Here is a 27,805-nt window from a genome sequence, read left to right on the forward strand (position 1 = left end):
TACTGACAAAAATATAAAAGCCATTCTTTCACAACAAACGTTCATCAGAAGATCTGTAGCCCTTAGGGACCTAAAGGTAGCGATAATGATCAGACACATGCACACCTATATTCATTGTGGCACTATTCACAACAGCAAAAAGGTGTAGACAACCTAAGTGCCCATCAACAGTGAATGAATAAACAAAATGTGGTATATACATACGATGGAAAACTACTCAGCCATAAAAAGAAATGAAGTCCAAATACATGCTACAACATGCATGAATCTCAAAGACATTATACTGAGCAAAATAAAGACAAATATTGTACGACTTCACTTATAAGAAATAACAAGAATATGTAAATATACAGAGACCAATGGTTATTAGTGGTTACCTGAGGTGGGGGGAGGAGGGAGAGAATCATTCTCTGGAAAGTAGTAAGTTTATGTTTATGGTGATAGGAAAATTAGCATTGATTAAGGGTAATGGTTATACAACTTGACTGATGTAACTGACATCACTAAGTTGTACACCAGAAAAAGGGCAAAATGGTAAATATTGTGTTATATATAATTTTATAATAGCAACTAAAAAAAAAAAAAAAGAGCCTGTAGTTGCTGATATTACTTAGGTACAACCAAACACCTCATGGGATTAGTTCTCTTATTCAAAGGTTTAGGGTCATGGCTTTGTTGGACTGTCTAGTCAACTGACCTAATATTGTTTTTCAAAGGTTTTGTTCTACTCCCTAATTCAGTGAGTAGTGCCTGAGGTCTCAAAAGCTTGCAAGCAGCCATCTGAGATGTAATTGGTCTCTATTCAACTGGAGCAGCAGAGGAAGAAGCAGACCCAGGAGTCGGAGAAGGAACTGGAATGCAGGTCTAACTGCCTCCATGAACTACTGCCTCCTTTGCCATGAGACCAGAAGAATGGGATAGTGCCTAGCTACCATTTCTGAACATTTTAATCAAGGACTCAGTAGATGAATCTTGATCAAATGGGGGTGAAATGAGGAACAGAATTTCAAATTCTTACGGAATCCACACTTGCTGGACCTATTGAGATCGAGGAACCCCCAAATCTATTACCCTGAGAAAATCTTTATACCTTGAACTGAAAACTATTCTCTGAAGTCATCTTTAAACAAGAGTTTAGCTACATTAGTAAAGAATGTTCATCTTGAGCACTGTGATCTATTAACGAATTATCTATAGAAGACCAAATTGACAACAGCAACTCTAGAGCAGAGAGGAGGAGATTACATACACACACAAAAAAACCCCAAACTGTTGCTGTTGAGTCGATTCCGACTCATGGTGACCCTATACGACAGAGTAGAACTGCCCCATAGGGTTTCCAAGGAGCGGCTGGTGGATTCTAACCACCTACCTTTTGGTTAGCAGCCGTAGCTCTTAACCACTGTGCCACCAGGGCTTCAGATAAGAGGTTTAGAGGGCAGTAAATCTAAGTCAATGATGTTGATACAGCTATATGGGTAAAGATAATGAGAATGGTGACACAATGTGAAGAATGTAACTAGTGTCATTGAATTGTACATGTAGAAATTGTTGAATGGGTGTATGTTTGGTTGTATATATGTTTACCAAAAATTAAATTAAAAAAAAAAAAAGAATGAAAATCCATAGTCATGGGATTCCATTTCATGGGACAGCCAGCCTACTGTTTCAAGCTCATTTTTAAAAAGTAGTAAACATGAGCTGCTTGGGATCAAGAGAATCTTGCTCTTTAATACTCCCTCTTCCCACCTCTTTCTCTTCCTCACTCTCATTTCTAGGCTCTACATTCCGGTCTCCTTCCACTGTACTGTGTCTCAATACCTAGACTTCCACAGGGGCTCTCTGCCCCCAGTAATCCTAGTCCCCATTGGCCTATGATTCTCATGGACATCGTCCATTTTCATACACCTCAGAGAACTAATTTGGGGAAAATTTACGAACAGTCTGCCAACAGCCAGCCCTTTGTCTCCACTAGGCCCAGGGGTCTACACACCATATCATGGGACCGTAAAGGGCGAAACTGGCCAAGTACAGCCATTGAGGGGCTTACAAGAACACTCAAATCCACTGAGGAGCTTACAAGAACACTCAAATTTTACTCCTGGCTTTTTCTGCTCCCCATATCTGCTGGAGAAGGCAAAAAAATCGGAAATGTGGCCGCCCAGTAAGGGTGAGGCATGCGCTGAGCAGCTGTTCCTCTTCTGGGCTTTTCTCGGCGTTTTCTTAGGTGTCTGAGTGGGAGGTTCAGGATTTTTTCCAGAGGGTAGTGAGAAAGAGTGTGGGCAGTTGGGGAATTTCATATCTCACCAGCCTACGTTTTGAAGCCTTTAAAAAAACAGACTTGCAGGGATTTTTAGGGCAGTGAAACTATTCCATATGATACTATAATGGTAGACAAAACCCATAGGACTGTACAACACAGAGTGAACCCTATTGTGAACTATGGACTTCAGTGAATAATGTTATCAATATTGGTTCATTAATTATAATAAATGTACCACACCAATGTAAGCTGTTAATAATAAGAGAAACTGTGGGCAGGGGGAGAGGGAATATTTGGGAACTCTCTGTAGTTTCTGTGTAATATTTCCATAAACCAAAAACTGCTCCAAAAAATAAAATCTATTAATTAAAAGAAGAAAAAAAAAAATAAAGAAGACTTGTTGTATACCCTATGTGGTTCCTTGACCTGACAACATAAAATAATCCAATCCATCCAATGCCAGCTTTCATACGAATAATCAGCTTCCTTTAACGTTTGTGATCTGATTTGATGGAAGTGCAGGGCTTTATGTGAGTAAGCCCCAATGGAATAAGAGTTCCATTGTGTGATAGAGGGGCCCTTGACCTGGCACTACACTTTAGAACCCCTCCAGGAGTTCCTGGGTGGCATAAGCAGTTAAGAGCTCAATGACTAACTGAAGGTTGGCAGAGTCCACCAGAGGAACCTTGGAAGAAAGACCTAGAGATTTGCTTCCGAAAGGTCATAGCCCTGAAAACCTTATGGAGCACAGAATCGACTCAACGGCAACTGGTTTGGTTTTTGGTTCACTTTGGCATATGCACCCCTGGGATTGAGGGGTAGCCAAGGGAAAGCTGTTTGCAGGGTGAGTGGAGGGAGCTTGCACATGCAAGCTGGGGCAGTCACTCTCCTGTGCCTGAGGCCCCTCGAAATGAAAGAGGGAGCTGCAGGGAGAAAGAGTAGGAGGGAGGGCTGTTACAGGTGGGTAGTGGGTAGGTGGGGGGCACTTCCTGACCAGACACAATCCAGCACAGAATGATGAGGAGTCAGAGAATTCTAAATGCAAACCTGGCTTTCTAGGTGATTAAGAGGGTGTATTTGTCAAGGTAGAAGGATAGGACACATTTCACCTGACAGTTTGTTAATTTGACTGATACCTTTAAAAATATTTAGGCATATGGTATACAGGCCTCTATACTCTTGTCACAGGCCCTGAAAATATTAGGGGCAGGCTTGTGTACGACACGAAGGATTGGGGTGTTTCACAAACATTGGCGTCAATGCTAGGAATAGAATCTTCTTTGCCTTTTGGCACTCGACTTGATGCACTGTCCACTCCATCAACAGGTTATTTTATTTTTATTTTTTTAAGCGTTCTAATGGAGGCGAGTACCTGAGTGCCCCCTGCTTCTTCAGAGATTTGATTATTTTTTGTTTTAAGCTCCTAGGAAAGGCTGAGTCATGCTGAGCTGCTTTTAGCATATCCACATTTTATATATCTGTGAACTACTTTCATTAGTAGTTAAGCTTTAAAATTTTTCCTGTTACTATTACATGCTAATTATTTGGTTATTTGTTCACTATCTGACTCCTTTGAGCCTTCAGTATGCTTTCCCTGGGCTATTACAGAATGTTCCCTCTCCCATGACAAGCCACAGCTGTCCTGTAGACACTCGTGGGCAAATCCAGCCAGATTCCAGCCTGAAGTGGGCAGTGGCAGATCTCAAGTCCAGATGAGTCAGTTCCGAAGCTTGTCCTTGGCTTCCTGCCCCTGCTCCCGCCTGTGTCTCCCCTGCTGCTCCCAGTACTGCTCCTCCTATGTCCCTGGCCCATGCCAGAGGGTGTGGATCTTTGTGTACTCTCTTTATTCCTCTACACACCCTACCCCTATGGGAGAACCAGAATGTCCTTCTTTCAGCACTGGCCAGAGGAATAAAGGGGTTCTCAAGAGAGCTGCTGTCTAGGAGAATCTAGAGAGATTACCTTCCATGTGTAAGACCCAGGTTCGATTCCTGGTCAATGTACCTCATGTGCAGCCACCACCCGTCAGTGGAGGCTTGTGTATTCCTATGATGCTGAGCAGGTTTCAGTGGAGCTTTCAGACTAAGATGGACTAGGAAGAAAGACCTGGCAACCTACTTCTGAAAATCAGCCAATGAAAATCCTATGGATCACAACGGTCCGATCCACAACCAATCATGGGACTGATTGAGGACTGGCCAGTTTCGTTTCATTGTGCGTGGGGTCGCCATGAGTTGGGGGCCGACTCCACAGCTGCTAACAACAGAGAGGTAGCAGTGAAACAGATAGAGATAGGTAGCTGCTGTCAAGTCGACTCCAACTCATGGCGACCTTATATACAACAGAACAAAATGTTGTCCAGTCCTGCATCATCCTCACAATCACCAGCACGTTGGAGTTCATCATTATACTATTATGCCAGTCCACCTCACCGAGGGTCTCCCTCACCCTTATAGGCCCTCTACTTCACCAAACATGATGTCCTCCTCTAATAGTTAATCCCTCCTGAAGACATGTCCAAAGCAAGTAAGTCAGACAAGGTTCTGTCGTGATCCATAGGTTTTCCTTGGCTGATTTTCAGGGAAGCAGATCACTGGGCCTTTCTTCCTTGTCCATCTTAGTCTGGAAGCTCTGCTGAAACCTGTCCACCATGGGTGTCCCTTCTGGTATTTGAAATACTAGTAGCATGGCTTCCTACCTCATAGCAAAATGCAAGCTACCACAGCATAACACACAGACAGCAGTGAAACAAACTGCCCCAATTCTCGAAGGCACAGGATGGAGCTCAGTATCACAGTTGTGTGTGTAAGTATACAAGGCATGTGAGTGTGCAGAAAAGGGACAACAGTGGTCGAGACCAATGTTGGTCAAACATTCTGATCTAGGTCATTCGGTTGCACTTTTACTGAGGGGGGATGGATTTTACAACAAACCCTCATTTTTGCAAGGCTTATCCTTGTACACCATTTCTGGCTTTGAGAGCAAGTGGGAATGGAGAGATTCTCTACTGATGGAAGTTCTAGGTGTAATATGGATAACTAGAGATCAGGTTGGTTCTCTCCCCCAGGCTGCCAGGCTAACATGCAGGAACTTTAAGGAAGTGCTAGTTCCCATGACGTAAATCTCCAGAGCTGGGCTCAACAAACCTAAACTTCCAATCTGTCCTCAAAAGACCCCGAACAACTTTTTATTGTACCTATACCTTTTGTTCCTCTTGGGTACTTTCTGAACAGACATTTAAAAGACATAACACATGGCTACTTCCTCCTCCCCATTCCCCTTTGAAGTTGTGGCCACTGTCTTTCAACAGGAGCTTCGGTTCCCAGCCACGTGACCACATACAGAACAAACATCTGAGGGTGGCGGGGGAGTGTACTGCCATGACAAAGAGTCCTTGCTCAGATCCGTGTCCCCAGTTCCCCCCATCAAGGCCTGTAAATGCAACCAGATTCACCATAAAGTCACTGTAAAATGCTTCCAGATTGACCATAAATAACCTTTCTCCCATTTTCACTAGTTTCATAGGTAGGAGTTGCCTCTTAAAAGCCTCATGCTCAAAATGATAATTGTTTGCATTCCTACGAAAAGAAGTGGGGAAAAAGCTGTAAGTCCTATAGGTACCTTCTCCTGCTTTATTAGCTGAGGAATTTATCAAGCAAACTTGTTGTACCAGGCTGCCCCCATCATAACATCCATTTAACAAGCTGAGTGCCTACGGTGGGCCAGGAGGAAGCCTGGGGAAAGGAGGCTCAACCCCAATTATCACCACTAACAGACACCTGTGTATTCTCTTAGATAATAGCAGCTATCCTCATATATCTTTAGTATACCAAAAGGGAGAATAATAGTTTATGTCCCTTTCCCGAAGGACAAGATAATTCAACCTATGCAGTGAGCTTATGCAAGTAAAAACAACAAAAAGCAAAGCAGGTTGAACTTTTATTTTGATCCTTAAGTGAATGCTTTAAGAATAGCAAAATGCTGATGAAACACAGAGCTGGTTCAGATTTATGGACTCTGTACTACATTCACTTAAACAGACATCATTACCCCAAAGATAGATTTCATTCATTGTATAGACATTTATTGAGCACCTATATATGCCACAGAGTCCCTGGGTAATGCAAACTGTTAACATTCTTGGCTGCTAACCAAAAGGCTGGAAGTTTGAGTCTACCCAGAGGCACCTCAGAAGAAAGCCTGGCAATCTACTTCCAAAAAAACAGCCATCAAAAACCCTATGGAGCACAGCTCTACTATGACATAAATGGGGTCATGATGAGTCAGAATCAGCTCAACAACAACTGATCCTGGTATATTTATTGAGTACCTGTATGGCGCAGTGGTTAAGAGCCCCACTGCCAACCAGTTCGAATCCACCAGTTGCTCCTTGGAACCCCTGTGGGTCACTATGAGTCAGAATCAACTCAACAACAATGGGTATATGTACCACACAGTCATCTAAAAGCTGAGGATTCAGAGTAAGCTCAGCAATTTTAGCTTTTATTGCTGTATGATAGGCAACAAACTCATAAACGAGTAGATGTAGAGGGTGTCAAATGTTAGGGAGAAAAATAAAACAGGGTATGAAGATAGGAAGCATTAAGGTGGGAATGGGGGAATTACTGTTTTATATGTGGTATAAGTTGGGATGTCCTGAAGTGTAGGAGCAAGTCTTGCAGGTATCTGGGGGGAAGAACAACCTAGACAGAGGGAAGAACAAGTTTTTCTGAGGCAGGGCCATGCTTGGTGTGTTCCAGCAAGAGCAAAGAGGCTAGGGCAGCTGCAGTAAAAGGCGTAACATGGCGAATGAGATGAGATGAGGTTAGAAAGGGAACAAGTGGTCAGATCCTGACCCTTGTGCTCTGAATGAGCTGGGAAGCCAACAAAATATTAGAGCAAGGGTAATGGACAAGATGAGACTCATTTGCTAGGACAGCTTTGGTAAGAATTGACTCTATGGGCAAGGACTGAAATCAGGAGGCCATTTAGGAATCTAAGGCAATAATCCAGGAGAAAGATTACAGTGGGTTAGACCTGGGTAGAAATGATAGGGATGGTGAGGAGTGGTCAGATTCTGGATATATTTTAAAGGTAGAATGAAGAGAATTTCCTGATAGATTGGATCTGAAGTGAGATCAAGAGAGGCCAAGGATAATGCCAAGGTTTATGGCCTGAGCAACTGGTAAGATGGGGTTGCAATTCACCAAGATGAGGAAGACTGTAGGAGGAGTAGGCTTTGTTGGGGGGGAATTAGAAGTTCATTTTTGGACCCATTAAGGTTGAGAGGGAGCCCTGGTGGTGCAGTGATTAAGAGGTAGGCTGCTAACCAAAAGGTGGGCAGTTCAAATCCACCAGCCACAACTTGGAAACCCTATGGGGGCAGTTCTACTCTGTCCTATAGGGTCACTGCGAGTTGGAATCGACTGGACGGCAACAAGTTTGCTTTCATTGGTAAGGTCCAGACATCAAGTTAGCAAACTGAAATACTAATCTGGACTTCAAGGAAGAGGTCTGGGCCAGAGGAGTCATCATCATATAGCTGACAGTCGGAGCCATGGGACTGGACTAGCTCACATACGGCGTTCGTACAATTGAAGAAGAGATGAGGTCCAGGGCCTGAGCCAATGTCTATAGGTGAGAAAATGAGAAAAAACCAACAAAAGAGACCAAACAGGAGTGGCCACTGTGGTAGGAAGAAAGCTGAGAGAGAGTGGTGTACAAGAAGTCAATAAACTGACGTGTTTTAAGGAAGAGAAATGGTCTAGCATGTTAAGTACTGAGAGGTCAAGTAAAATGAGGACTGAGTAACATGTGGACTTCACATCTGACGTTGACCATTACTATTTATATGGAGTGGTTGGAAGAGTTCAAAAGAAAACCCAAAGAGAGGAACTAGAGACAGTACTTACAGAGACAACTCTTTCTAGTCATTTTGTCATAAAGGGACAGTAGTTGGAAGGGGATTTAGTAAAATACGTGGAGCTAAAGCAAAAGTATGGTAGTTGTTCATGGTGGTTCAGTGGCAGAATTCCCACCTTCCATAAGGGAGATCTGGGTTTGATTCCCAGACAATATGCCTCATATGCAGCCACCACCCATCTGTCAGTGGAGGCTTCTGTGTTGCTATGATGCTAAACAGGTTTTGTTGGAGCTTCCAGATTAAGACAGACTAAGAAGAAAGGTCTGGTGATCTACTTCTGAAAAATCAATCAATGAAAACCCTAATATTACAACGGTCCAATCCCATTGTACATGGGGTTGCCACGAATCAACTGTAGCTAACAACAACAAAACTAAAGTATTGGTTAATGTGGTCTCAAAATAGTCAAAATGAAAATCAATCAATGAAAAATCAATCAGTGAAAACCCTAATATTACAACGGTCCAATCCCATTGTACATGGGGTTGCCATGAGTCAACTGTAGCTAACAACAACAAAACTAAAGTATTGGTTAATGTGGTCTCAAAAAAGTCAAAATGACTAAAAAATGATTGCTAAAGACTGGCAAATAAGTCAAATGAGACCTTGCCCAAATGCCATCAGTAATAACAGAAATATTTTTAGAAGATTCAGATTTATTTTTTTTGACCAAACATTTTTGTGGTATTGTTACAATGTTAATGGAAAATTACAACAAATATAAACATTACACAGGACTTTTTGTCTTCTTTTTAGAATTCTGCAGGCACAAACAACTTTTGGCCACAGTAATCTATCTGGCAACCCAGCAAGAGCATGCTTTGTGCACAAGTTGGATGTTACCTCTGTGATCTTTGTGGTATGCTTGGCCAGAAGCAAAGGCATCAATTTCCATTAGTAACTTCCTACTGATAGTATCTAGTCTCCAAATTCCAAAGAAAAACTAATGTTCACAGCTAGACTCAAGGAAATACACTAGTGTGACTTTGAAAGTGAGGCATGAGGTAAATGAAAAAAATCACATTTGAGTTTTAATTTTTCAGGGTTTCTTTCTCTGTGCCAGAATAGACTTGCCTTGTATTACTTAGTGGTGCTTGCAAATATAATGGAAAAGAGTGCCTCAATTAAAGAAAAAAATATATATGTGTGTGTGTACGTATGTATTTTCATAATAGATAAACCAGGGAATAATTATTGATATTATGAAAGAATTCACCAAGCATACCCTTTAAATACTAGTTAGTATCTAAATGCATTAAAAATCACAATTATAAATTACTTGACCAAGGTCTTGGGAATATAAGTACAATAAAGGGGGAAAAACCAATAACTTTAAAGCTCAAGTATAATGATCCACTAATAATTTTTTTTTTAAGTAAATATTCTCAAGTATCTCAAAACCAGTACGGCTTTACCTTGCATCACAAAATACTTGTACACTTCTTCATTGTATATACTTGAGAGCTGGGCTGACCTGTCTTTGTATCCCTTTGTGTCAATCAGCATTAAGTAGGTACTCAGTAGCATATAGCAGGAAGTAAAAAAAAAAAAATACGTGCCCATCTGAATGGTAAAATTAATTTAAGAGCAACTGCTTTTTTAGGAACAAATGCATCAATTAAGTGTGGCCCATTTACACACTTTAGTTGGAACTTTAGCCTTAACTTAATTCAACATGCACATCTTACTATGATATCTTTATGGACGTAAATTCTATTAGTATTGTTTTTAGTAGGTGGTGCACTCTCACATGGTCAAATCAAGAAAAACAAACAAAAAAAAGAACATAAAAGTGAGTCCTGTGTGTGCCAGGTGGCATTTAGAATGCCTCATTCACAAGAAAGAAAAAAGAAGACATGTACAAGGGGTTGTGGGAAATGGATATGTTTTAGGTAATTTGGAAAAAAAAGTCACAATTTGCCAATAAAGAATGGAAGGAAGAGAGATGTGGTTTTTATGATGAAGCACAAAATTCAGGGTTAACCAATTTCTAAATCCGATGCCAAAGCTGCTTCTCAGGATGACCTCGGTCAAATTGTCTAATTCTTTCAATTTGCTCATCTAAAGGTTCAATAAAAACCTGTTGCTGCTGAGTCGATTCTGACTCACAGTGACCTTATAGGACAGAGCAGAACTGCCCCATAGGGTTTCCAAGGCTGGAATCATTATGGAAGCTGACTGCCATATCTTTTAGGGGAGCAACTGGTAGGTTTGAACCACCGACCTTTCAGTTAACAGCCAAGTGCTTAACCACTGTGCTACCAAGGCATCTCAAAGGTTCCATAAGTCTGCAAATCTTCAAATACTATCTAATGCATGTTGGCTATTTTCACTTAATTTTAGGGGTGGAATCTTATATAAATAATCGAGAATACCTACAAACTCTAAAATCAAAATTCACCTTTAAACACAGAGGAGTAAATAAATGTTATTACATACCTGGTATCATTAGTGTTAAAATCTCAAACCTTGTTAATGAACTGTTGGGCAATGCAGGGAAATGAAAGGATGCACAGGAATTCACAGACTTGGCCACAAGACAAGCTTTGTGTCAGAAGTATATCATGTGACCTGGGGCAAGTTACCGAATTTTGATTTTTTTTCAAAACAGCTTTATTGAGGTATAACAATATACAATAAACTGCACTTACTTAAAGTGTACAATTTGATAAGTTTTGACATACCTTAACCCGTTGCCATTGAGTTGATTCTGACTCATAGCGACCCTATAGGACAGAATAAAACTGCCCCATAGAGTTTCCAAGGAGCCTGGTGGATTCAAACTGTCAGACTTCTGGTTAGCAGCCAAGCTCTTAACCACTGTGCCACCAGGGCTCCTTGTTATATTTATTTACTGATAAAACCATCAGCAAAATGAAGATGATGAACATACACATCACTCCAAAAAGTTTCCTCGTGCCCTTCGCAAGCCCACCCATCCCCAGAGCAATCCAAGATCTGCTTTCTGTCACTACAGATTAGTTAGCTTTTCCTAGAATTTTATATAAATGGAATCATACAGTATATACTCCTTTGCTGTCTGGCTTCTTTCATTCAGCATAATTAACCTGAGATTCATCCATGTTGTTGCATGTATCAATAGTACTTTAAATTACCTAACTTCCTGAGCCACGTTAATAAAACAAAATAGTAAGACTCAACATACTCGAATTTCACAAAAGTAAAGCAGCAGCAGGCTGCTTGGATCTGGTGGCAGTAGAAACCTCTTTGGGTTATAATCCTGTACAGGTGGTAAGTGCAAGGAGGGAAAATTTGTCATCCTGTGATTCTTACTTCGTAGGATTAAATAAGACAGTGCGTAAAAGTGGTTTGAAAGTCAGAATTAACGATACCATCTGCCCCAGTTCATTTACTTATCCAACATGTATTTACTGAGCACCTACTATGTGCAGGCAACATACTTGTTGTTGTTAGGTGTTGTGGAGTCGATCTGGGCTCATAAATAAATAGTTCCCTATTATTTACTGGTGACACAGTGGTTAAGTGCTCGGCTGCTAACAGAAAGGTCGGCAGTTCAATCCCTCCAGTCGCTCAGCAGGAGAAAGATATGGCAGTCTGCCTCTGTAAAGATTACAGCCTTGGAAACCTAATGGGGCAGTTTTCCTCGGTCCTATAGGATCGCTATGAGTCTGAGTCGTTATTTACCATCATCACTAAGAATTGCTGGGAGCCACCTCGCTTTCATAACCGTTTCTATTATGCCAGTTTTACTCTCACGTCTCCTGGGAGATGGCTCAGGATTTTATGTATGCAGAGATTGAGTCCTAGGAAGGATGACAAATTTGTCAAGGTCTCTGAGTTATTCCATGACAGAGCTGGGATGGGAATGCTGGGACCAGAATGTTCCTGATGTTTTTATAGAAGGCTGTGAGCTCAGCGAGTGACAGGTGCTTTTGTTGTTTCATCCGATGAAACTATTGTGAAAGAGCTAGGCAAACACATTCTCAAGCCTGCACACAAAAGGCTGGGCCACCTTACCTGTTTTCAGGGCTTGAGGCTACATTTTGTTTAATTTTCTATTTGCATTTACTTCAATACTTCCTTCCAGTGCAGAAATCTGTACACATTAAGGAGAGTATGATTCTTCAGTAATACACTTGATTATAATGCTAACTTCAGGAGGCAACACATTTCAAATCTTTTTCTAGAACATTCTCTATAGTCACCCTAAGTACAACAGATGAGGCATAAAATCTTTCATGAGCCAGTAACTAGAAGCTTTTGCTGCACAGTGTTTCAGGTAAGATACAAGTATTCTCTCTTTTCAACCCTATAAACCAGAGAGCTGTAGTCATTTATTCCATTCTAAAGGAAGGGAAAAATGCCTGATAGGCCAGAGAGGAATTTTCAGGTTTCTTTCATTCAAACCTATCAACAAACGTGAGCAACTAACCCTATTGCCTCTTTGCTGGGACCCATTAGGGGTGCGTGTGTGCGTGTGCGTGTGCGTGTGCGTGTGCATGTGCGTGTGCGCGTGCGCGCACGCATATGGCTGTGTGTCTGTGTCTACCATGCGTGCTCTGTGGATACGTGTATGGGAATGTATGTTAGCATACTTGGGTTTCAAGACCAATTTAGCATCAGGAGAAACAGAAACAAGATTTCCAAATGGGAAATTAACTAACTGCTAATACCCTCATCTTCTTTGATTATTGTTAAGATTCCTAACTGGTCTCCCAACTTCTGCCCATGCCCTCTTTAGTGCATGCCAACTCAGCATCCAGAATAAAATCTTTGAAACTTAAGTGAGATCTTGTCACATCTCTGCTTTATCTCCAATGTAGGCATTCTCATCTAACTGACAGAGCCAGAGTCTTTTTTCTTGTGAAGTCCCTTTATTATTTGGTCTTCATTACTTCTCTGACCTCATTCTCTTCTTTGCTGCTGCATGACTCCCACCACAATGGCCTCTTTGCTGTTCCCTGAATGCTTCAGGCTTGCTCTTGTTCAGGTCCTTCCCATAGGCTGTTCCCTGGAATTCTTTCCCCAGATATCTGGGTAGCTTACAAACCTTCACATCCTCCAAGTCATGGCTCAAAGGCCCCTTTCTCTATGGTACGCTCTTTTTTTTTTTGGGAATTTTCATAGTTTAATTACAGGATCAAAACCCAACAAAACCAAACCTATTGCCGTCGAGGGGATTCCAACTCATAGCGATCCTACAGGACAGAGTAGAACTGCCCCATAGGGTTTCCAAGGAGCAGTTGGTGGATTCAAACTGCCGACTTTTTGGTTAGCTGCCAAGCTCTTAACCACTGCGCCACCAGGGCTCCAAATTACAGGAAGGTATTTATAAAACAGAGCTCATTTCCCTGAATTCTTGAACAAGTATTTCTTAGGGCTCTTAGGCTGCTCTGGGAGCCCATCTTTTTGAGAAAAGACCATGTTGAACTGGTGAGCTAAAGAGAGGAAGTTGCTATTTTCCAAAAGCTGATGATACTACTACCTACTTTTCTCTCTCTCCCTCCCTCTCTCTCTCGGTCTCTATAACTATCTCCATCTTTCTCTAGCTTCATTTATATCTATCCATCCACCCATCCATTTATCTATCCTTATATGAGGAGGTCTAGCGGCGCAACAGTTAAGCACTTGGCTGCTAACCAACTGAGAGGTTGGCTGTTCGAACCCGTCCAGTGGCTCTGTGGGAGAAAGACTTGGCTATCTGCTCTTGTAAAGATTACAGCCTAGGAAACCCTACAGGGCAGTTCTAGTCAGTCAGAATCGACTCAACACCACCTAACAACAACAACAACAACAACATCCTTATACCTATCAATCATCTACCTACCTAAACAATCACCTTGAAAATCATTCTTCTTTTATCTTTTCTAAATCCCGGTCCATTGTTTTTAAAACTATAACTCTCCCACCTTCATCTCTTCGGCACTCCCTGTTTCCCTCCTCCTGCTTTATTTTTCTCCAAAGAACTTCTATCCATCTGTTTTATATTTTATTTGCTCATCATCTACTTCTCTAACAGAATATAAGCTCCATGAGGGCAGAGGCTTGTGACTCTTTTGTTGATTGCTATATTCCCAGCACCCAAGAGTGCCTACCACTTAGTAGGTATTAGTATTTGTTGAAAGATTATTATTTTTCTTTCTTTCCACCCAATAAAGCACCATGTGACCATGTACATTGTAGGCACTTAATACACATTTGTTAAATTGGACTTTTTTCACTCTTAAAAAGGTCCCTAAACTATTTGACTCTTCTTATGAAGGCAGATGGAAGCACAAGCAAGACCAATTACTGAATCAAAGCTAAAGCATCTTGTCAAGAGAATTTCTTCCATAAGAAAGTCTTCAGCTGCACTGGCCTCATCCACATGTCCTCTGCTTGGTCAACTCCATTAACAAGATCAACATCTGGGGGCGCTAACTAATCGTAGTTGGGGCCAGAGTTCCCTGGAACCAGACAAGCCCAGCCACTGGTGTGAGAAATCCCAGAATTAGGTCAATTGGGATGTGTGTAGAGAGGTGTGAAGTCATATGGAAAGGTCAGCCACCCTATAACCAAGAAATGGGTCAGAGGTAAGATGTTGAGAACACACACATTTCTAAGTGTACCAAATTAGGAGGTGAGGGGCTGACCAAGGAGTCTCAGAACTCAAGTAGAAATCAAACACAGGACCTGAAAAGAATAGAAAGCGAGGGGGAACTAGGGAAACAGGATGGTCCAAAGCCATTATGGGAAGGATGTATGTTGCAGGCCTCTATTGGGGGCCTGTGCCAGTCACAGGTGCTGCAAGTAAATACTCTAGTTTAAGGAGAAGATCTAGGCCAGGCATTTAAAGCTTCCATAACTCCTCCCAAGTATGATTGTTTTCCATTCCCTATTGGGGACTGATTAGAGTGCCCTCATGTGGTGCTACATTGTAATAGCATTTAGTAATTCTTTGATAGGGCATATAGTTAGTGAGTGCTGTGGAGTTGATTCTGATTCATATCGACCCCAGGTGACAGAGCAGAACTACCCCATAGGGTTTCCTAGGTCATAATCTTCACAGGAGCAGATCACCATGTCTTTCTCCTGTGGAGCTGCTGGGTGGGCTCAAATCACCAACCTTTTGGTTAGCAGCCAAGTGCTTAACCGTTGGGTGCATCCCCAGGGCTCCTTTCATAAGGCCTAAGAGTACTCTAAGTCAGTGGTCCCCGACCAGCCGTACCAACACCAACATCACCTGGGAACTTGTTCTTGGAGATGCAAATTCTTGGACCCAGATCTCGTCCTCAGATTTACTGAATCAGAAACTCTGGGGGTAGGGCCAGCAATCTGTGTTTTAATAAGTCTTCTGCTAAAGTTTGAGAACCACTGTCCTAAATGTTGTGAAGCTCTGGTGGCAAAGTGGTTAAGCACTTTGGCTGCTAACCAAAAAGGTCAGCGGTTTGAACCCACTAGCCTCTCTGTGGGAGAAGGATGTGGCAGTCTGCTTCCATAAAGATTACAGCGTTAGACACCCTATGGGGCAGTCCTACTCTGTCCTATAGGGTTGCTGACTCGATGGCATTGAGACTGGGTGTTTTTTTTTTTTTCTTTTGGTCCTAAATGTTAAGTACCGTGGAAAAAGAAATGCAGCAGGGTCGGCAGATAGAGAATGGCAGGGTGGAAAGACGGGGGAGAGCTCTCTGAGCAGAGGTCTCAATGCAGTGAGGAGCTGGTCACGCAGGTATTGAGGGAGGGGACATTCCAGGTAGAGATAATAGTGTGTGCAGAGGTCCTCACGTGGAAGACTGCTGGGCATGTTCAAAGAACCACAAGGAGGACAGTGTTGCTGGATGTATGCATAGCTTCATCTGTGTATTCTTTGATTTATGTATATTTTAGGTAGTCCTTACATGGCTACCATGTGTCTTTAGTTAAAATTTCCTTAATTTTAGTTAAAAATTCCTTAAATGCAAAAAACAGATTTCAAATATTTTTTTAAAACAACTCACCATGGCACCTATAACAATGGCAATAACTGATTAGATTCTTAATAAATGAATGGGGAAAAAAATGAGAAGTGGGCAAAACTTTGGGGGAAAACATTGTAAGCTTTATTTTTGTCATGTCTAGCTATATATTACTAGGAGACATTTAGCCAAAGATGTCTGAAGGCCAATTAACACTTAGAAAATTCTGAAAATGAAAAGTTGGTGTGAGTATAATTTTTAATGACACTGCCAAACTTTTGAGAACTGAAACACAGCATGTTGCAAAATAGGAGCTTTTCTTGATGGGATACAATGAAATCAGTCAGATGCCAAACAGCTTTCATTTTCTAAATTTGAAGATAGGTCTTGGGAGGTGTTAAACAGAAAAGTGGTAAAGGAAGTTGAATCTGTACCTCGGTTTTAAAATTTACTTTTGCAATGCTCAAAAACTAAGCCAATGCACTGTGCAAGGGTCAAAGAGGCTGGGGTGAAAACAAACAGGAGATTTGACTAACATATAATTTTAATGTCTTGAAGAAAGAGGCACAGTAAGCCTGACTTTCCCCTCAAATGAGAAAGGAAGTAGGAAGAAGGCTAGCCCTCAGCCCCTAAGAGAGTGGCTTAGACAAGACCTGCATGGTGGTGGCTGGGGATCCCCTGCTGTCTGTTCAATGGCAGCTTTCCTGGACCAGAAGTCTAGCTCCACCCATGCACCCTCCTATCCCCAGCCCCTGGTGCTCCGGCATAGGACCGCATCTCCAGATCCAGAGATGGCTTAGGCTCAGTCACACAGCACAGAGCTAACTTGAGCAATATGGACAAGAACTGAACCAGAACCCTTCACCCAACTCTTCTGCCTAAAAAGGCATACCTCTCCCCTCTAACAATGCAGAATGTGTCTCCCTGTGTTCTTATACTCCACCTGAAATATAAGAAGCTGCCAAAAACCTCAGTTTCTGAGTGTCAGCAGGCATCCCCCTGGATGCTAGGATGAGAACACTAAGGAAGAAGTTCTACTTGAGTGTATGACACAAAGCTTGCATGTATCCTTACACTTATTTCCAGGATTTCATAGAATTGTGTTTAAAAGCAGGTGCAACGATATGTGGGAACTCTTACAGAATTGCTGTTGTTGTTAGTGTCTGTCGAATTGATTTTGACTCACGGCAACCCCACGTGTGCAGAGTAGAACTGCTCCATAGGGTTTTCAAGGCTGCAACTTTTCAGAAGCAGATTACCAGGGCTGTCTTTGAGGATCCTCTGGGTGGGTTTGAACCACCACCTCTTGAAAGTCAATGTTTAAAAAACTAAAAAACTTGGCAACAAACTTAAATTAAAAACGGGGTACGTAATTAATCTTGCACTTCCCAAAATAGCAAGATATTGTCAGTAGATACTAGGTAGAGTTTTCATGGCAAAAGATAATAAAATTATCTTTTATAATTAAATGCTTTTCCCCATAAGCAGTTCAGGCAACATTTCTTAATGTCTTGTCCTTTGTTCCAACCAAATCATAGCACAGCATCTGAGAGTACAGCATCTGATTCTAGATACTTAAAATCAAAGATCTGCACTGAAAACCCTGTGGGGAGCACAGTTCTACTCTGACACACATAGGGTCGCCATGAGTTGGAGCTGACTTGATGGCAACTGATTTTTTTTTTTTTTATTATATAATACAATGTCAAGACGATTAAGATATAGGAGATAAATTCATCTTGGATTATAATGCTTTAAAACTTTTTTCTAATAAGCTGGTATATAATCTCTTGTTAAATAATTAAATCCATCCAACTTGCTTGCTACATTTCTCCTTTTGTCTTGATTGCAATTACAGTAATTATCCTTATATTAAATTTTCTGGCATATATATTTTTCCCAGCTGCTACTTGTATTAATACTTGTTTTACTGGTTTTATATATTATTGTTGTGTCTGATTAAGTCACATCAAATCTCTTTTGGATGTAGAGAAGTATAAATAACGTAAAATTTGCCTTACTTTCTCCTTTGTTGCTTTGTGAGACCTGATGAACAATTCTCTTTTGAATAAGAGCAACTTTTACACCAGAAACACAAACACATACACATTAGTTAAGTGTCTGGGTTAGGATGGGGTATCATGGCTATGACTTACTAAAAGACTGATTGTTCTGAAATGGCTTTGGAAATGATATAGTCTCCTTTAAAGTTATTTAACCCTAGAGCTCCATCTGCAACATTGAAATGTTTTTCAGTTAGTTTTGTTAAAAAGGTGACCTGTAATCCAGGTTTACCAACACCACGGCTATAGAAGAAGAAACAGGAGACCCAAGGCTTCTCCACGGTCCTTCATATTAAGATGCCTCCGCATTGTAACTCACCTGACCTATGAACAGACCCTGCAAAATAATGGTGGCTCAGGAAGGTTTCCGACTCTTAGAAGCAATCGTATCTTCTACTCATCTTAGCTGATGCTTTTCCTACCTACATCCTGTCTTCAGAGTAATCCTAGAGATACTGGTAAAGGGCACAAAACTGCTCATATGCCATATTAACTAAATGATTTCTTCAAAATCTGAGAAATCTGTTGTAGAGTTTTAATCCAGGAATTTTAATAGCAAGAGGTTTCTAAAGATATCCGAGTAACTTTATTTTTTTAAAGTAAGCATAAACAAATCACAAGTCTACACAATCTTTTACATTCTTTCTTATGGGTGAATTGGAAGCCAAGTGGGTAAGTACTTCCTTCTTTCAGAAAACTTCATATATGAAAATCCAAGCTTACAAAGGACAAATTAGGGGTGATAGCATGTATCACAAAGGTGTGTTTTGTACTATATCAAAAGATTTCGTAAAATTTCCCTTTAAATCACCAATTCCCAGTCCCAAATCAATTTTTTATTTAACAAGTGATCTGGTTTACAGAAACTACCTTTCAGTGTATTCATGAAGTCAAGTGGAAGAAAACTAAGAGGTAATCTTCTTGACTCACCAAATACAACCACATTAAAGTACTCGAAGACTCTTATTGCATAGAGAAAATTTTCTCAATTTTAGTGTGGTTTTTAGCAGTGTAGCCTCAACTTGGTTTTCAAATGAAACTGAAATATTTATAGCAGAGAAAACTCCACACAACTCTAGAGTTCCATGGAACACAGTTTGAAAACCACTCCTCCGGTTCATTGTTAACCTTCTCAAATTTGTCAGTCTGCACCTACAGGTAGTTGTCATATTTTCTGAAACAAACAGAACAGGTACACTACAATTTTTTATAAATGTAGTAAATCAGACCCCTCATATCGGTCAGGGTTCAGCTGCAGAGAACTGAACTGACACTGCATAGTTCAAGCAAAAATGGATTTATTAAATGGCTTGCAGAATCATTGGGCTAAATTTTCATTATAGAATAGGGTTACCACAGAACCCGTTCAACCATGAGGAAGCTTCCTGCTACACTGAGCAAATGTGAGTAAAGCTGCCAAATCTGGAGCCACGCTGCCTTGATCAGGAAGTTGCCAGGACTGTTGTGGAACCCTAGGAGCTAGTAAACAGGATGCCCTGCACCCCGACTCTCAACTCTATCAAGCTAGTGACCATGCCCTGGGTCTGTGGCAAACAATGCTGAAGAAAACCCAAAGGCCTCCACGATGGCCTCGCTTCCCACCTTCTGGAACCTGGTGCACTTGACAGTCCAGAATGAGTCTGCTTCCCAGCCTCAGCAGTAAAGAAAAGCACACCAGGTGGAAGTAGGCACATCATCCACCATAGCCACCCACCCCCAGTCCACGGAGGCTGAGTGCTGCTTCTGATGCTAGAGAAAGGTCTCTAACCGTTTGTTTCATAGCCCCCTACGTAAAATCAGGGTGTGCCTCAAATCTATTTACTACCAAATTCTCTTCCAGAAAATCTTGTTTTTCTAATATTACATTTTCAATCTCTACCAGCACATAGGAAAACAAATTTTGTAAATGTTTAATTTACTCTGTAGAGCAATACTTCTTTCCATGTGCCTGAAATTTGTTTGTTTGTTTTTAATATGCAGGGGATAATTGCACCTGTTCAAGCAATCTAGCGCTAGCCTTACGGTCTTTGCCTACAAACCTTCCTGGCTTTCACCTTTGTAGACGGTCATTTCCTAAATCCTTTGCTCTATCCTCCTACCCAGTCTTGAGTGGGAAGGGTGGCAGATTCAGGCAACCACGAACCTTCTTTTCCTTAACCCCCCTCAGGGAGTGATCACCATCACTGGTACCATCTTGGTATTCCAAGAAGGATGGCCACATAGAGATTCTCCAAGTCATAGAGTTGGCGAAATTCTTCCCCAGTTTGTCTAAAAACCATCCTCTAGAGCCAAGCTGGCTTGTTCAGTCTGACTCTGAGTGTCTGAGAGGCAGTTTGTTATAGAAACGGCAATACCTCTGGTGCTGGGCTGGTAGGAGAGGTGTCTTTTCTAACATTAACCACTTAGAATGTGTTCCACAAAGGAATCTGGCTGCACTGAGAAGGAAGTTGCTGCTGTTGTTATTGTTTTCACATGAGTTTTATTTTCAAATTCCTGAGGGCACAGAGAAGTGTGGGAACATCTTGCGGCTACCCTTTCCCCGAAGGCCGACTCGGGAGCAACCAGACACCAGTCCCTGACTATGGTCACATTCCAGACAGGCATTTACAAGACAGCACCATGATTAAAAGGAAACTACTCCATCATTAAGACTCCACACCTAATATCTGTGGGACGATTTTTCATGGAAATTATTTCTAAAACCAAACTAGACTGCAAACAGGTTTTCTACTTCATTTTTTCGGCTTCCTCTCTTCTAATGTTCTCTGTTTGCACTGAAGATGGAGGGAAGGGGAAATGGCATAAATTTCACTGAGGAGAATTTCAGTTGAGTTCAGGATGGGTGGAGCAGGAAGGGAAACCACCAGTCTGTAGATGTAAAGATTTAGAGATGGTAGGTCACTGGAATCTGGTAATGTTATAAGTCAGAGTCCACTGAGCTTTGTAAATCTCTCTAAGAACAGCCAATTAGCCATCAGCATCAGAAAGGACCTGTGTTTTGCTGTCATTTGGCCCTGCCTGAGTCCCCCATGCGCCTCTCCCAAATGATACACTCACATCTTGCACCCCAGTATGGCATAGGAGGGACACTATTATACTGACACCAGTGATGTTTACACTTACCTAGGCTAAACAATGGCTTACTGCCCTCCCTTCTCTCTCATACATGCTTTCCAAAAGCCTCTGCCAAATGCACTGTGCTCAGCCTCCCTACATTCCTCCTATCCCCTAAGCAAGCCCAAGTGATAGAAATGAGGGATTATTCTAGTGGAAAAAGTATTAACTGGGCAGGTTTATCTCCAGGCACAGGCTGCTTGAATAGGGGACTGTTTCATCCATTACAGGGATATGGTAGCGGCCTGAGGACTCTGTCCATTGTGGGCTGCACCCTCAGGCTTCCCCCCACCCACTCAGTACTGTCTAAGCTAGGAGGGTCTGGGATGACAAACTGTGCCCGTGCATAAGCACAAGCTTGCAGCCTGGCTTTCCCTACTCAGCCTTGTTGGGTGCCTTTAAGTGGCAGCCACAGCCATGCTATCTAAAGTTCCTGGGGCTTCATGCAGGATAGGCACTGGGGTGTGGTGAGCAAGGCACTCACCTTGAGTGAAAAACTTAAATGCGGGCCAGAAATATCAGTCATCAGGATAAATAATACTTCAATGTGAAATTTTAAAAAATGAAAATGAATGCAAAAAAATCCACGAAGTACAAAATATCAAAATCTTAAATAAAGAGAGAATCAACAGGGCTTCATGGGAGAGCTTATTAAAATTATATGGATTAAGACAAAACAACAATGTACAGACCCTAAAAGACATCGGGGCTTCCAAATGGCATTAACACTGGGTTCCCAGGAGGTCACAGCTCAGAGTCTCTAATCTTCAGCTTCTGAGGCCTGTGGGGTCACAGCTGCACTTTGAGGCCACTGCAGTGCTTGGGACACCTGCTGTGTGGCCCCAGGCTGTCTGGGAAGCCCAAGTCTCTGCGTGTTAAGTAAAGCCTGGCAGAAGGGGATTTTCCAAAAATAAGGCTGAGCACGACCCCTGGGAGGGAGATTGTGTTTAGACTCTCCATGACTCACACTTTCCCATTTATTTCCCATCTTGGCTCAACTGAATTACACCAAGAGGGCCAGATGCGGCCAGGAGGACATTCCCAAGTCTACCACAAAGAGGCGGTCAAAGGCAGTACCCACCTGGCTGGGCTAGCACCAGCTTCATTTTCTGGGATCAGAGCTCCCTCACTTTGCAAACTTCTGATTTCTCTCCTCTCATAGTGTTCATTTGTTTCTACTCAGAATTTGTGAAACATCACAAACCAAAAAGCCCCTCATGGAGCTGGAGGAATAAACACCTCTGATACAATATTTTTTAACCTGCTATGACTCGGAGCCCACCAGAGCTCCCAAGTAAGGTGAGTTTCTAGAACTGAGCATTTGGGCAAGGCCTGCCACCTCCTCCTGCAGCCTCTCTGCCCTAAGGCTTGGTTCCTGAACCCAGCAAGTATCTACTTGCTCTGCCAACTGCTCTTGGTGGATGGGGGGAAATCCCTGCCCTCAAGACAAAGGATCCATTATCCGACAGGCTCAATGCTCCGTAGGTATGGAGGAGGGAGAGGACAAGGTATTTATTTGTATCTTCATTTTATTTTTCAAAGTAGAGGCTGTCTTTGCAGGGACTTGAACCTCACTCACTTCCTGCAACAAAGGAGAAATTCTACTCCTTGGCTAGCTCCTGTGCTCCTGCCTTAACCACCAGTGGGGTTAAGAAAGCACAAGACTCTTTCATCCAGTTGGAAAAGTCCCAGCTTAGTGGTAGCCCCTAGGTGGTGCAGACGGTTAAGGAGCTCAGCTGCTCATCGAAAGTTTGAAAGTTCAAGTCCATCCAGAGGTGCCTTGCAGGAAAGGCCTGGTAATCTACTTCCAAAAAATCAACCATTGAAAACCCTATGGAGCACAGTTCTACTCTGACACACACGAGGTCACCATGAGTTGAAATAGACTCAGCAGCAATTGTTTTACCAGCCTCTTGGCTCAAGTTGTCAATCCTACCCAGTTTTGAATTTACCCAAGCCCAAAGACAGCTTGGACTTGCCTGATTCCTCAACAGGCAAATCCTCAATGCTTTATATTAAACCAATGAAATTTCCTAGTACTTGTGTTTTTATAAATCAAGATTAAATTAATATGTGGAAGCAGAGGTATTTGCTCAGAAGTATAAAAATATACACATGCTGTAATGAAGGGGCATCAGAAACTGCCCTCTGAAGCAGCTTACCCAGAGATCTTTCTTTTGTCTGGTTGGTCGACCTCACTACTGGAAGGCTTGCTCGAGTCCGGCTGCCTCTGGAGAAAGGACTTGGAGATTCTCCCTCAGACATGGCTTCCAAAGAATCACCAGACGCCTCTGATAAATGCTCAGCCAGGTCACTGAAGCTAGGAGGTTGAGGACTGTGAGACAGTTTGGGGCTTCTTGTCTGCAAAAGACATTTTTAAAGAAAGCAGGGAAATAGACTGTTACTCAGTATGCTGACAGTATTTTCAATGTCATCAAGATCTGCCAATCTAGGAGAACAATATGGAAAGGAGAAAAAGTCCATCAGAAGGGCTGGATATAGAAAACTACATGACCAGTGGGTCAAAGTATCAGTTAGGAGAGTTACTGAAAAAAAAAATATTGTCCCTTATTATTCTACTAAGATTTCTGACACTGGGCATCTACCATACAAATGCCACTTCTAACAAGGAGCTGAGGACAAGCCACATTATAGGATAGGAAAGAATGACGGCTGTGGTGCAGTGAATTACTTAATATGCCCCTTCTAGCCATAATCTTTGTGACTCCCACACAATGATTGGGTGGAACTATGCAAATAAGATGCATGGAACCTGTGATGGTTAAGGTTATGTGTCAACTTGTCTGGGCCATGATTTTCAGTGGTTTGGCAGTTATATAATGACATAGTCATCTTCCATTTTGTGATCTGATGTAATTATCCTCCATTTTGTGATATGTTGTGAATCCTAGCCTCTATGCCTGTGGTTATGGTCCCATTTGGGAGTGCGTTGTCTGTTATATTAAAGAGGCAAGATTAGGGTCATGATGAGTCAGAAATGACTTGACGGCAGTGGGTTTACTTCCCTAATAAACCCCATAATTGTGAGTATTGTCTGTGAGTTCTGTGTGGTCTTTGCAACAAATTATCAAACCCAGCAGAGAAGTACAGAGTGCTGTGGGAGGGACGGCCGGTGTAGGAATTGGAAAAAACGTTGGAGAGAGGAGGTATGTCTGACTTCCACCACATAGGAATCAGCCTAGGGCTGTTGATACTGATAATGATTCTCTCTCCCACCATAGTGAAGTTAGACAAGGGGGTCTGATGCCTCCGCCATGCCTCCATTTTCACAATGGCAAATCAATTCCTATTGCCAGACAAATTTTAACAGCTGTTACCACAACAGATAGGATTGTGCACATTTATATACACTCAACATGGATGATACAGTCACACTGGAGTAAACTGAACACGCCAGTCATTCTAAGTCTTGTATCAAGGCTGTTTACAAAATCAGTTAAAAAAAGATTTTGAGGGAGATATTTATATCACAATTGAATTTTTTTTTTTAGGAAAAAATCTCATAAGTAAGATTATGTCTAGCTTTGGCTATTACCTACCTTGCCAGTCAGCAGAAAGTATCCATAATAAATAAAATACATACACTAATACAATTTAATTTCTCTCTTAGTTATCTACATTGTAATGGCAGGAGGATGAATTTGTAAAATGCTCATAACCTATTAGTCAGTAACATTCCTTGAATATGTATTACAGGCTGAGCCCTGTGAGAGAGTCAGAGAAACAGACAACATGCTGCCAGACATCAAAGAATTTCTAAACTAATCGGTGAAATTAGGTAAGAACAACAAAAAACATGAGATAGTGTATAATAAAGTCTAAATTATGAACTGTGTGGTACATCTATTTAACCTTTCAACAAACAGCCATTGAGCATCTACTATTGTGAGGTTATGAATCACCTTACAAAGAGCAATTTGGCCTTTATCCTTGGTTCCTGAAAGATAATCTTTGGAATTTCCTGAATAACTGAAGTGCCTTTTGGTATCTAGGTCCCTGGGCGGTGCAAGTGGTTTGCACTCTATTACAAACCTAAAGGTTGGCAGTTCAAACCCACCTAGCAGCAGTGCAGAAGAAAAGCCTGGTGATCTGCTTATGTAAAGATTACAGCCAAGAAAATACTATGGAGCAGTTCTAACCTGTAACATACGAGGTTGCCACAAGTTGAAACCAAGTTGACAGCAGTGTGTTTCTTTTGTTTTTTGTTGTTATCTAGGCCTAAAGACTATATTGCAGGATTTGTGCCAATGAGTTGGAGGTTGACCAAGTCAGAAGGACACATCCCGAGCCGGATATCAGCTGACCTCAGGGAGGGAGGGGAGCATGATTCAATCATGCATACACAACGAGGCCCCAATCATGTCTACGCAATGAGGCCAGGGAAGGCTCTGGACATGAAGCTCTAGGAGCTTCCTGTTTGGTGAAAGACATCGATACATGTGGAATGGTAGTGTGCCCTTTTTGGGACATGGAAGCACTGTGTTGGGAAACCTCCTGGACCTTGTCCCATGCATCTCTTCTTTATGCTGATCTTGATTTGTATCCTTCTGCTATAGTAAATCTCTAATTTTAAGTATAGTACTTTCTATGAGTTCTGTGAGTTGTTCCAGTGAATTATCGAGCCCAAAGGACTAGTGGGAGCCAGCAAGTGAAAGTGAGGGAGCCCAGGGGAGGACCTGAGTTTGTGGCTGATATCCTGAAGGAGCAGTGGGAAAAGCCCAAATTAGTGGCCAGCAGGCAGAAATAAGGATGTCATGTGGACACCCAAGTTTGCGGCCGGCAACTGCCTATTTGACAGTCTGAAGGGCAGTGTCTTTTAACTTGTGTGATCTGATCAAACTCTGGGTGGTTAGGGTCAGAAGGAGAAAGTGCCACCTGGGTGGCTGGTGTCAGAAATGATTGAAAAGTGGGAAACTGGGGATTTGATTAATTCCTCATACTTTGGGGATTGGATTTATGTAGATTCTTATCTATGAAACTATGTTCTAGGCATTGTGCCTAAAGTACTGGGGACAGAATGATGTACAAAATGATGTACAGGACCCCCTGCCCTCATGATTCTTACAATCTAGCTGAGGGAACAGACATTAAAGAAAAATTACAGAAAAGGTACAAGGTGCAATGAGCGTGTGCAACCCAGACTGGGGGAGAGTAGATGGAGGTGGAATCAGAGAAGCATGTAAGCTGTATCTCAAGGAGAAGGAAAGTTGGGGGGAGGGCACAAGGGACAAGCCGGAGGGTAGGGAGGAAGAGAGCGAGAGGCATTCCAGGCAGAGGGAGCAGCATGTACAAAGTCCCTGAGGCAAAAAGAAGTGCCATGGCCTGGACGCTTGGTGAGGCCAGGGCCTAGAGGGCAGGAGATGGGGCTGGAGTCTGGTACCCGAGACCAGATGACTCACAGCCTTGGAGTCATGATTGTCGTGTGCCAGTGAGTCAGTTCTGACTGTGAGCAACCCTAGAGGAGAGAACTGCCCCACAGGGTTTCTGCTTTATGAGAGAAGATCACCAGGTCTTTTCTCCCATGGAGTCGCTGGTGGGTTCCAACCACAGATCTTTTGGTTGGCAGCCAAGCGCTTAACCATTGTGCCACCAGGGCTCCTTGGAGTCATGGTAAGAATTCTCAATTTGACTCTATGGAAACAGAATGTTTTAGGTAACAGGTGTTTTAGGCAGGGGTAGAGGCCAGGATCAGATACATTTTTTAAGAAGATTCCTGGCTGTTGTGTGGAGATTGGAGACCATACCATGGAAGGCTAGAGAAGGAGCTCAGCAAAAGCAGCGGGGACAAGGCTGAATGAAACAGGCTATCGTCAGCTTTCCCCTCTTCCACCCCAACCCCTGACGTGCATTACATGATTCCAGGCACCTACTGAGAGGCAAATTGATCTGAATTGATAAGGCAGATGAGTTTTCTCTTACTAGGATGCCAGCGGTACTGATGTCTGGTGTTTTGGATACAGGCAGTCTCCAACAGCTGCCACTTTTTGTTAGTTTGCATTCCTTTAGTTCCTGCAAGGCTTCCAAAGGATGCCAGTGGGTTTTGAACTTAAGCACCAAGACACTTAACTGTCTAGGCAGGGGCAGCCTCATATGTGTGTGTCGCATGCAGCTGCACAGGGCCAGCTCTTCAAAGGGCTCTGTGCTTGCTTTCAGGCTCTGCTGTGGCCTTTGTGAAATTCTGAAGGATTTTTGCACAGGGTTGTTGTTGTTGTTAGGTGCTGTCGAGCCGAATCCAACTCAGAGCCACCCCACGTGACAGAGTAGAACTGCCCATAGCGTTTTCTAAGCTGTATTCTTTATAGATGGAGCCCTGTGGCTCAGTGGTTAAATGCTTGGCTGCTAACCAAAAGGTCAGCAGTTCAAATCCACCGCTCCTTGAAAACCCTATGGGGCAGTTCTACTCTGTCCTATAGGGTCACTATGAGTCAGAATCCACTCCATGGCAACAAGTTTGGTTTGGTTTTGGTTTTATTCTTTACAGAAGCAGATTGCCAAGTCTTTCTCC

General features: G+C 42.3%; 1 protein-coding gene across 4 annotated transcripts in view; it reads right to left on the reverse strand.

The window, feature by feature from the left end:
• Nucleotides 1-27,805, reverse strand: part of KIAA1217 (KIAA1217 ortholog) — a 401,508-nt gene that overhangs the window by 167,143 nt on the left and 206,560 nt on the right. For all 4 annotated transcript variants that reach the window (XM_012556703.2, XM_012556704.2, XM_004380531.2 and 1 more), the window contains exon 3: nt 23,442-23,640. In XM_012556703.2, the coding sequence (XP_012412157.1) occupies nt 23,442-23,640 (199 nt within the window). The remainder of the gene's footprint in view (nt 1-23,441; nt 23,641-27,805) is intronic.

Source organism: Trichechus manatus, unplaced genomic scaffold (assembly GCF_000243295.1).
Source record: "Trichechus manatus latirostris isolate Lorelei unplaced genomic scaffold, TriManLat1.0 scaffold00075, whole genome shotgun sequence".
NCBI lineage: Eukaryota > Metazoa > Chordata > Mammalia > Sirenia > Trichechidae > Trichechus > Trichechus manatus.